At 49.9% G+C, this 11,048-nt stretch overlaps 2 protein-coding genes and 1 non-coding gene across 3 annotated transcripts; 1 reads left to right on the top strand and 2 right to left on the bottom strand.

The window, feature by feature from the left end:
- Nucleotides 1–1,265: 1,265 nt before the first annotated feature.
- Nucleotides 1,266–1,338, bottom strand: Trnat-agu (transfer RNA threonine (anticodon AGU)). Its single transcript has one exon. It is a non-coding gene; the product is annotated as a tRNA-Thr (tRNA).
- A 331-nt stretch (nucleotides 1,339–1,669) lies between these two features.
- Nucleotides 1,670–5,061, top strand: LOC113217884 (splicing factor ESS-2 homolog). Its single transcript, XM_026437967.2, has 8 exons — nucleotides 1,670–1,930; nucleotides 2,105–2,261; nucleotides 2,340–2,465; nucleotides 2,564–2,667; nucleotides 2,758–2,917; nucleotides 3,070–3,315; nucleotides 3,414–3,633; nucleotides 3,715–5,061. The coding sequence occupies exons 1-8, from the start codon at nucleotides 1,772–1,774 to the stop codon at nucleotides 4,022–4,024; spliced, it is 1,482 nt and encodes a 493-aa protein (XP_026293752.1). The 5' UTR covers nucleotides 1,670–1,771; the 3' UTR covers nucleotides 4,025–5,061.
- Nucleotides 4,663–7,525, bottom strand: LOC113217885 (uncharacterized). The gene is made up of 4 exons (XM_026437968.2): nucleotides 7,370–7,525; nucleotides 7,044–7,250; nucleotides 6,613–6,927; nucleotides 4,663–6,470 (listed from the first exon to the last, which is right to left on the bottom strand). Exons 1-4 carry the CDS (start codon nucleotides 7,421–7,423, stop codon nucleotides 5,805–5,807), a joined length of 1,242 nt encoding a protein of 413 aa, XP_026293753.2. The 5' UTR covers nucleotides 7,424–7,525; the 3' UTR covers nucleotides 4,663–5,804.
- Between the last annotated feature and the right edge of the window lie 3,523 nt (nucleotides 7,526–11,048).

Below are 11,048 nucleotides of genomic sequence, written 5' to 3'. Positions count from 1 at the left end.
CCAGCTCCAGTCGCCCTCCCGCGCCCCGCCCGCCTACGCCCACCCTAGGTGTCGCAGATGACCGGATGTTCTCGAATCTTGTGACATACATACCAGCACGCCACCGACTGTCGACTTCTCCACCTACCACGACGGGCGGCCTTTCTTGGAGGCAGCAATTAACTGTCTTCCCCATTTCATCTTCGATTCATTACCACCGTCTTCGGTGATAAACTAATAAAGTGTGACATTTAAAAAAACGTATGACCGTACCAGGTGGCTGATTATTCACGCCTCTCACTTTTGTAGTTATACTGTACCGCATACAAGCGTGCGAGCGGGTTGCCTACTCGCGCGGATCCACTTATGGAGCCGTGGGGATAGGCAAACCCGCCCGCACCCGTGCACGCGGTGCAGTATATATAACTACAAAAGCGCGCGGCGTGAATCCGCCGTACACAGTGATGAGGGCGAGGACAAGCGGGCTCTTCATTACCAAAATGGAGAGAAGCATGTGACTGACATTATGCATTACAATGTATTTGCCTCGCATTTGCCTATGTATACGTATATGCTCTATAGAGCAGAATGTGTCTCACACATATTAAATGTAGGTCCATCGGTAATCGTAGAGCCGTTGAGCACGTCCTGTAATGCGTCATGTACCAGGTGTACAGGCTATAAGACACTGATAAGACATGCACTGAAAACGCAAGTGTGTGAATGTCGCTCACTTGTAGGTGTGTGAATATCCATTCGTACACTTCGGGGGGTAAACGTGTAAGTTTTTTTTCTAGAAAATTCACACGTTTACCCCCCTAAGTGTACGAATGGATATTCACACACATACAAGTGTGCGACATTTACACACTTGCGTTTTCAGTGTGCAAAGTACGTTGGGTTGCCTATGCACTGGCTGCAGGGTGAAGGTGAAGGGTGAAGTGGTGGGGGAGCTGCCACTTCCCCGCCACCTGCCGCGCGCCTGCAGCCCCTGCAGCCAGTGCATAGGCAACCCAACGTACTGGCATGTCTTCCCCTCAGGGTACCTGGTATATCAGTGTTGTCATACTTTACTAAGTGTTAGACTGTCTCACATTTTCGTTATCCGTTTTCTTTTCCAATCCTCTCACATCGTTGTTAACATAACATTCACCGATACCTATAAATGCGTGTTAGCGCGTTGCGGGGCGTTGTTTTACCGACTGCTACCCGTCGACTACTTTCCTTTCTGATCTCCATGATTTTTGTTGTTATAGGAATATCTAAAAAGTGTACAAAAATAAACGTGCCTCCAGAGAGAATCGAACTCTCGACCCCCAGTTTACTAGACTGGTGCTCTAACCACTGAGCTATGGAGGCGAGTTGTGGAGGGAGAATATCGCGTGCCAACAGTATGAGAAAAGGTTGTCCGTATTATTGGATCTGGTGTGGATCGGAAATGGCAGTGGCGGGAAATTTCAAAAACTCTTGCATCTCCTTCTGACGCTTTAACTTGCTTTAAGGTCCGAGAAAGAAAATGGGGTGAAAGTCAATGAGGCACCTTCCCTTGAATAATGAGTAAGCATCCTGTCAAGTAATTGGCGTTAACCCTTTGCGATAGTTTCCAAACACCCATTCGACCCATTCGCAGAAAATTCTTGAACCGAATAACCGAATCGGAAATTTCTCATACTACGGTAGTAGCACACTGTGCAGTGACGTCACGGTGACGCAAGTGTCATGGCGATTGTTTATCTGAGTACTTAAGCTGTTATTCTGTTCGTTTTAAAACGTTTTCAACCTGTGTTTCAACATGAGTGACACCATGTCTAACTGTAGCTCACCTGGCAACAAAGCTTTACAAGTAATGAAAACTGCAGAGGATTTGCAGTTATTCAAAATGCCAGGTGCCCCTCTTTCGGGTAGAGTGAGAAAGAAGCAGAAAGTTTTGGAAGAAGATGTTTACATAGAGGTAAGTTTTTTTCACACACAGTTCCACACCCTTTTTAAAATGCAACTATCATTTTAGCTAATGTGTTATTTCACTTAGCCATTCATTCCCCTTTTCTTTTTAATCTGAAAGTGTTACATAACCTACACAGTGGACTGTAAACATATTTTAATGTAATTCTTTTGATTGTTGCAGCAAATTGGTAATATAATTGAAAGGGACTTTTTTCCTGACCTCGAGAAACTCAGAGCTCAAAATCAATACCTTGAAGCAATGGATCAGAATGATGTCATGAAGATGCGAGAATTGTATGCCAAGTATAGCTCAGGGGCCAAGCCACCAACTGAACGATGTAAGTAAGAAGTGGTGTGAATGTTCTTCCAAGAGACATATATTTAGTCTTCTACATTATAATTTTGTTTTGTTCCAGGTGCTAGCCCAGCAACATTTGAAACACCAGTTGCCAATAGGCTAGATGACTCAGAACCGTCGCGGGAAGAAACTTCAGACCAGTCAAAGAAGGAAAATGATGGTGACAGTTCTGTATCAAAACAAGGTAACTCTTAATTAATTTTTTTAAAAAGCAAATAAACATTATTACTGCACTATTAGCACTTAGACAAGTTTGATAAATCTTTTATCTCAATTTTACAGATTGCACTAGACGATTGGATGCATTCCTCAGTGCTCACACAAGTGAAGATAATGAGAGCTTCCAAGAAATTATAAAAGAAGCTGATATAAGACATAGACATAGGGTATTTAAGAGTTTTTATCTTTTCTGTAATGAAATAATAGTGTATGTTAAGGTTTTGAGAAAATTTTCATTATTGTAATGTCTTTTACAGTATGGTTGGCTTTACCAAGACGAAGAAGCTTCAGCAAATAAAGTCAAAGCCCAGTTGGCCCTACCATCCATTGAAAAACAAGCAGAAATTGCAGACCGTCCATTTAATATTGATACATGGAAATTTACAAATAAAAACTACATTATGTATGTCCCAGAAGGTAAGTAAAAAAAAAAAACATCTAAGAGAACCTTTTTGTTTGCTATCCAAACTTTAAAACATAAATAAAAGATTGTTCAAAATTTTCCGGTCAGCCTGTGCTGTAATGTTTATATGTTTTTTTAAAATGTTTTTTCTTTATTGCTTTTACAGGTGCGCCATTGTCAGAGGAAGATAAAATTGCACTAGCTAACAAGCGCCAAGAAATTGTTCATAATAACACAAGGCTTAAGAAGAACCCATTTGATGAGCGTCAAAATAAGGAAGTAATCAAAGGACTAGCAGTGACTCAAGCAAGATCTCACGATGGAAAAATTGGTGTTGATGGAAAAGAATTAACAACGGAGACTCCAAAAGTTAATGGATTCAGCTATGTGACAATGGATTCACCCATGCCTGGTGTGTAATAATCACTATAGCTAATTAATTCTAGGTGTGTCATATAAAATGTTAATGTAAAGTATTTTTATTTTTGTTATTTTTATTGACAATTTCAGGTGTAATGGATTCCCCTTTGATGACATGGGGTGAAATTGAGGGTACACCATTTAGGCTGGATGGAGGTGATACACCACTTCGCCCAAGTCAAGGCCCCTCTTTCAAAATGAATGCTCCCCCGAAACGTGAGAAGATTGCTTTGGCTCTTGCTGAAAAAGCAGGAGAGAGGCACAGAGAACGAAAACTCAAAGCTCTAGAAGCAGCTCGTAGACTTGCATCGTAAGTATTTGTTGATTATTTCATTTGATTCATTACAGTTATTTTCCTAATTTTCAACATTGTTTTTACTTTTACTTTTAGTCCGTCTCCGAGACCTGGCACAGGCTCTTTGGAAAGATTGAGTTCTATGTCACCAGCAGCTCAAAGATTAGCAACACATAAGTTGCGACCTGGAGATTCTGCACTGAGAGCATCTTACACTCCATCGCCTCAAAGACATCTTGGTGGTGTCACACCTGGACCATCAACTCCTCTGCTGACTCCCTCAACAACACCTTTGAGGCATACCCCAACAAGACGGGTGAAGCCTCCAACTCCCAAAATAACTTCTCATCTGACTGATAACTTATTAAAATTACCTCACAGGGCAAGAGCATCAGATTTCTTTTAGAATTTTTACTATTCATTATTATAAATTTTTGGGTGAATGGCTCTGTTAACACATGTACATGTAGTAAGGGCTTAAAAATCAACCTCTTAAATGGAAAGTGTTAAAGTTTGGGTAACTATAGAAACTGTTCCAGATATTATGCTATGCATAATGTTTGTAATGGATGTTTCTGCTCATGGAAGAAAGTCTTATTTCCACCACTAGTTTGTGAGTATCTGTATATATTTAATTTACTAAAGTGTATGTTTTGTGATATATAATTGTTGATTATATTTATATGGAAACAAAAGAACAACAAAGGCTTATTGATTTGTCCAAATATCTGAGATGAGAAAGAAAATAAGTAATGAAAAAAGATGCATAGCTTAAAAATTAGGGAAGAGGAGCAGAACAGGAAGATGATTGATCAGGTCAAAACCTGATGAAAACATCATAGAATGTGATTAGCTAAAGTAGAGGAATTAATGAGTTTGCTGTTGGATAGTGTTGTTGGTGTTTCATTTGTGTTGCAAACTCAGCACTCTTAATAGTAGGTCAGGAAATGTGTGTCATGAGTTCTGTCTGAGTCAGTGTTGACAGCTATTCAAAAGCTAGAATCTTTCAAAAAAGAACGTTTGGGGAGGAATGAGAACAAGAAATTTTACTTGAGATTGGAGCATTTTTATTCTCCTTTTGACAAGGCTTTACTTTGCCAAGTCAAATAAGCAGCCTTCTTCTCTCTCTTTGAAGTTCAGCACAGACAGGTACTGGAGGTACAGGGGGAATGTTTTGGGGGGGCCCTCATTGCTTTTAGACCTTGAGACAAATTTACAATTTCAGTTCATGATTATGCGCATATCGTAAACATTCTAGCATAGCGAGTTAATGGTAATTATAGCAAGTGGCAACAAAACTGTACAAATTTTCCTACCTACGTTACATCTAAAGAATCACAAATTTTAGTTTAATCAAATATTCTCGGAGTACTAATGCGCGCAAGAGTAATGAGACAATTAGCTAAATTCACATTTGCTAAATAAATTAAAAATTACTACTAATTTTCATTCATAATTTAAATACCAATCATACATCCATTCACACAAATGAAAAAATTTATAATTTAAATGGACTATCAAAAACTATTTTTAGACACAAATTTGTAGGAATCAATCCCTAATGACTAGTGAGATGAAATTTAGAATTTAGTTGATAAATTTTCTAGATTGATTGCCAAAACTTTTAAAATAAGATATGCTCAAAAAATTTGGATCAGAGTAATGACGAAAAATTAAGAGCTGGTGGAAACTATTAATTCAGCCGAACACAATTAAGACAGGGTCAGGCCTCCATTTAGAATCTTCCAAAGGACCAAGACTAGAATTTTGATTGGCTTGCCCAAAGTTCAAATAATTCATTAAATCTACACAATTTATAAGACCCCTTTCAAAATTTATGAAACCCGAGCCTAGTCTAGGAGACATTAATTGCATACAAATGCTGCTACTTTCAAAATTAGTGCCAAAAAGAATCAATTTAGGAAACGAAATACATGCAGCAGATGTCATTAAATTTTGCCCAGAAACCGAAAAAGAAATGAAAAATAATTTTGAGTTCCCGCCAACTCTTTGACCCAAAAAACTAATTTTGCAATCGTTGAAATTTGACTTGCCGAGGCACCGTAACCGCTTGTCCTTGTACAGGGCCGGTTGGTCCGCCGGTCGGGTCGGTGATGCACGCTTCATGTTGAGCTTTCATGAGGCTGGTGCGATGTCAGTCTGGCTGGTCCAAACGGCGACAGCGCTTAGTATCCGCAGCCGCAAGAGCAGCCACGGCGACCGGTGTGCACGGGGGCGGCGCGGGGAGCGGGGGCGGCGGCGGAGGAGGAGTAGATGCCGTAGCCGGAGGGGGCGGCGGCGGCGTAGCTGCCGTAGCTGGAGCCGGACTCAGAGTCCTCGCAGTTGGGGGCGGCAGCGTCGGCGGCGGCGGCATCGGCGGCGGCCTCAGCCTGAGCCTCGGAGGAGTAGTAGTCAGCCTGGTTGCTGCCACGACCGCGCTCCAGGGAGGCGAGGGCGTCACAGGGGCCGTAGGCGGGGCCGGCGGGGGCAGCGGGGGCGGCGGGCACGGAGTACTCGACGGTCTGGACAACCTGGGGGCTGGGCTGGTACTGGCCGGGAACGAACTTGCAGTCACCGCCGACGGGAGCGAAGCCGAGGTCGCGGTATGAGGGCATGGAGGCGCCGTAGCTGCTCTCCTCGACCTCGCCGCAGGAAGCCTGCTGGGCGGCCAGGAGGGAAGCCTCGGCCTCATCCTCGCAGGAGCGGCCGAAGCCGGAGGGAGCCTTCAGCTCGACGATCTGGTTGCGGACGGCGTACAGGCTGCTCTCGGGGACGACCTTCTTCTTGATGACGACGCGGCCGTCCTTGGGGGTCTGCATGTGACCGAAAGCGAGGTTCTCCTCCTGGATGTTCTGCATTTAAAAAAAATCAAAAAATAATAATTAAATAACATTGCATGGATCCATTAGTTAATAGAAAGAAACTTTAGGAGGAGTGGAGTCCCAATGCAGTCAACGCAGAGGCGACCGCGAGCGGGATTGCTGCTCGACTCACCTTCTGGGCCTTGGTGGCCATGTCGTAGGCGAGGGCCAGAGAGACGGCATCAGCGGCGACGGGGCTGGAGGGAGCGACCTGCACCTCCTCGATGAGCTCCTCGGCGGGCACAGAGTTCTCGGCGGGGATCACGTAGGTCTTGACCTGGGAGGGAGCGGGGCCGCCCTCTTCGCAGGGGTTGACGGGGGCGTCACCACAGTCGTTACCACCGCCCAGGAACAGGCCGTTGGAGCCGTGGTAGTAGTAGTTGGGGGACTGGTGGGTGGGGCCGGAGTGGACCTTGCAAGCCACGCGGGGGATCTCAGGGGCGGTCACCTGTGACAGAGTCATGGCAAGGGTTAGTCACCGAACAAATCAACAAATCCCCACAAAGGGATCATTTGCACTCCACTCTAGGACCAGGCAGCCCAGCATATGGACCAGCAACTCACCAGACCACCGGCACAGGTGCAGATGTCCTGGGGCTTGAACTCGACGGGGGCGAACTTCTGGTAGACGACGCGCTGCATGCCGCCGGTGGGGACGCGGCCGGGCCTGCCGGGCCTGGGGACGGCAGCGGGGATGCACGAGGAGCAGACATCGGTGCCCTTGAGGCCGCAGGCGCAGCTGCGCTTGCTCAGCGGGTGAGCGCTGGCGAACTGTCGGACAGAACATGCCGGAGGAGGCCGTGAGCGTGGACGGGTGCTGCGGGTGTGACATGACGGCGGCGACTTGGCGTCGACGAACTGGTGTCGAACGGTGATCGACAGAGCCTTACCTGGAGCGCCACAAGGGCGGCGAGCGCCACGAACAAGAGGGCTTTGCAGTTCATGTTTGCTGCCGTCCCGGTGGAAGAGAGCGAAGTGTAAAGGGTGAGTCCGGCACGACGCTTTTATACCACCTGCCCCGAGTGAGCTGCTCCCCACCACCCACCCCCGGGCGGCCTGCCCGGCGCCGCCGCCGCCACCGCCGTGCGCTCCAGAGTCTCCGCGGCCCGGCCCCGGGCGCGCGCGAAAAATGTCGGACATGTTTTGGCAGAGCTGCAGCCGGCACGGCTCACAGTCGTGCGAGCGCTCCCGGTCCGGCGGGTGGACGTGACCTAGAGGATCCAGTTTTGCGTCCGCATATCTGAAAATCCACCGGTACAGGATATTCGCACTGTGGGGTATTGTGTACTTTTGCCGTTATAGACACTGTGGGATTGGCCCTCGCGGTCAGTGGGGTTGGGGTGAATTTCTACTGTTAGAGCAGTAGGACAAACGTGTTCGATGGCCGCAACAGTACGACCAATTGCCCCTCGTTTCTCGTTGGACCAGTAGGAGTTTCCTTCTGTCGGAATTTCAGAGTAGGAGGTCGCAGGGGTCGCTTTGGGCGCTTGTGACTGAGATGTAAGCGCAGAAAAACAAAAACCGGCACTGAGACACAGGTGCCAGCTTCAAATACCAGGTGGCTGATTAGCCCCGCGCAAATCTGTAGTTATGCTGTGCCGCACGCACTCGTGCGGGCGGGTTGCCTACTCGCTCCGGCCCGCACGGCGCCGTGGACTGGGGTGATAGGCAAGCCCGCCCGCACGAATGCGTGCGGTACAGCATAACTACAGATGTGCGCGGTGTTAATCAGCCACCTGGTATGTTGCGTCGGGTCTGTCTTTTTCGCACGGTTTTCTTTTCACATTGTCCGCAGAAGCGACGCTGTCATTTGCGCGCAGCGTGTGTAGTTAGGAAGTTGCGACGGAGAGTCGCGATCGGCAGTGATTCGTCAAATACATCTCTCCAAATCTTTGCAGGTCGGGCCGGGTCGGGGGCTGGTCTATTGATGTTCTTGACTTCGAGTCGATTCCGACCGACCAACTGATCCGCACATTCTAACCCGTTGAGTCCCACACGACATGACCAAAAGTACCAAGTGCGGTCATGATGGTACATGGTACGTTTGAGGACCCCCTCCCAAACCCCTCTCCTCCTCTCTTTTCCCAGGGGGACTCATCGTGTCAATAGGACTACAATACAAAAGTTTGTGAATCACGACCTGTGGAGCCCAGGGAGCCCACAGCTGCCCGGGCCCAGCACCCCGCCTGGCAGGACCCGGAGTCCCCCCGCCGGGCCCGGGCGCATCCTGCGAGGTCGCGGCGGACAGTCCCGCCCGGCGCGGCTGTGCGGCGCGCGGCCTACCCCGCGCTTCACAGGCGCCTTGCTGCGGTCGTCTGGCCAGGATGCCGGTACGGGTGTGGCTACAAGGGGAAAGTAGGGGGGGGGGGAGAGACTTTCGGGCTCAACAGAGGGCGCGGGCGGCTCCAGGAGGCTGGAGGAGAGTAAGGGAGGGGTAGGGGGGCGGAGGCCTCACGGCCTGCTCTGCACCGGCCGTGCCCGAGTCCCGCGTGTTCCGTCTGGTTTCTTTGCTGACGCCGCGGCCTACACCTGTGCGAGCGCGCGCGCCTACACACCGCCCCACGAGAGGCCCGCGCGCCGCCCGCGCCCGTCGCGGGGGCCGCGGCTCATCACAACTGGAGCGCGCTGCGGGCGGGAAATGTGGGTCGGCGCGGCGCAGCGGCCGCACGCGTCTGACGGTGCAGAGGTGTCCGCTTAACGGGGGGAAGGCCAGCCGCAGCGGCGCGACCTATTGGGACCCCCTTGGTGATCGGGTACCTGCCTCCCTGACCTCGGCTCGGGCGCAAGCGTCCTCGCCGATCGCCCTCCTCGGCCTCTGTGCGGCCCAGATACACGAAGCGGCCGACGCCCACGAGACTGAAGCATTAGAAACGGACCGCTTCTGTGGCCGCGCGTGGAGGGAAATCAATCCACTCGGCCGACGGAAACCTCGCGCCGGCTGCAGAAAAACTGGGCCGTGGGCCGTGTGTCTACTCGCCCTGCGAAGCTATCAGGCGCGCGGGCAGCGAGTCGCACGGGCAGAAAAAGTCTTACATGGCGAGTTGTTGGCGGCGGGCGGGCAGGCTGCGCGGGGGTCCCGGGCACGCGCCAGGCCCGGACGCGACGCCGGCGTACGCACGACGTCAGCACAACGGACAAGTACCAACTGAGGGGACGTCCGTCCGGCCGGGAGCATCCACCCGCAGCAGGGGAGGCCGGGAGGCCCGCACCACCTCCCACCCGGGAGCGGGGGCCCGGGGGGGCCCATACGGAGCGCCGCACACCTTGTTGTTGGCTCGGAGGAGTAAACAAAACACGGGTTCAACCGAGACCGCGGGGGATAGTTTTTAGTCGTGACCGTGCGAGGGAAAAGTGAAAGCTGGTAAATGACAGAAACGAAAAATTTACTTTATTTCAAAGAAAGTCCAGAGGCGAGCTTCCGGATAGAAAGTACCATTTGGCTGATTCGTTCCCCCGCTCGCGTAGGTGGACGCGTGCGAGCGTGGGGGTTGCCACCTCGCTCGGTCCTCCCTCCGGAAAGGACGACATTTTTTTTCTCGGGTTCGTTCGGTATAGCGGGAGCTCGGCTCCCGTGAGACTCGGGGTACATAGGCCATCCCGCAATACACGAATGCACTGCAGGCAGGATGTTGCCTACCCATCAGGCGCTATGAGAGCTTGCAGACGATGAACTTGGCGTGCGTCACGGTGAATGACGGGCGCACTTTCTGGATGACGAGAGGCGATAGGTACATCCGTGCTGTCTGTTCATTTTTACTTCGGAAGAAGTCGGGCGGGGCAGTTTTATTGCAGGCCACATCAGCTCTCTGTCTCACCCTCCATCGGACTTCTTCCGAAACGAACATGAACAGACGAGACAGTCTGACAGTCGGTCTGACAATAATGTACGTTAATAGGGGGAAACAACGAACAACCACGACGGCACCGAAAGGTAGTAAACATGTTAACAAATAACAGAAAAAAGAAAAGAAAATTGTTACACTGGCTTCATTCGCTGGTCGGTGTCGGTGTGTGGGATTGCCTGCTGTTGCGGGTATTGTCGGGTGTTATCAACGCTTCATTAAATATACTCTACCTCACGACTATGGTAGTGGCCCGGGTAGTGGCGTGGATCAACGCAACTAATTCATTCATTTTCACGACAGGCGACGGATGCACGGCAGCATGGTGCATGCATATGGTGCATTTTGAAGTGAAAAACCAGATGCTTCTCGATGTTTTCTGTAATTCGTTCATTGCCGGCCCATTTTTGGTGCCTATGATTTGACATGGTAGCGTGACCACTGCGTGCTCACGACGCCCTGAACGTGTTATCACCTGCCAACACGTTCAGAGCTTCAGAGCGGCTTATTTTTTGGTGCCTTTGATTTAACCTGGGAGCGTGTACACATATAGAGGTCAAGCCGCACTGAAAGTGGCAATTCATTGGAGCTTACAAAGATTGTACAAGGTTAGGTTACTTTTTGCAACAGACGGGACGGCGGATCCATCACAAGCCCATCAACTCGTTTCAATCTCACGCCGCTCCCGGCCACGCCCCACCATGCCCAGGCGCGGTATAAGGGGGGG

Source organism: Frankliniella occidentalis, unplaced genomic scaffold (genome assembly GCF_000697945.3).
Source record: "Frankliniella occidentalis isolate FOCC.00 unplaced genomic scaffold, Focc_3.1 Scaffold113, whole genome shotgun sequence".
Classification (NCBI taxonomy): Eukaryota; Metazoa; Arthropoda; class Insecta; order Thysanoptera; family Thripidae; genus Frankliniella; species Frankliniella occidentalis.
This window is presented reverse-complemented; position numbering and strand designations above follow the sequence as displayed.

Coding starts and splice junctions, on each gene's coding strand:
- LOC113217884 (XM_026437967.2), top strand. CDS start 1,772: ATGAGTGACACCATGTCTAACTGTAGCTCACCTGGCAACAAAGCTTTA. Junction 2,668..2,757: donor ATATAAGACATAGACATAGG/GTATTTAAGAGT, acceptor TGTCTTTTACAG/TATGGTTGGCTTTACCAAGA. Junction 3,316..3,413: donor AATGGATTCACCCATGCCTG/GTGTGTAATAAT, acceptor TGACAATTTCAG/GTGTAATGGATTCCCCTTTG.
- LOC113217885 (XM_026437968.2), bottom strand. CDS start 7,423: ATGAACTGCAAAGCCCTCTTGTTCGTGGCGCTCGCCGCCCTTGTGGCG. Junction 6,928..7,043: donor GCACCTGTGCCGGTGGTCTG/GTGAGTTGCTGG, acceptor ACTCTGTCACAG/GTGACCGCCCCTGAGATCCC. Junction 6,471..6,612: donor TGGCCACCAAGGCCCAGAAG/GTGAGTCGAGCA, acceptor TTTTAAATGCAG/AACATCCAGGAGGAGAACCT.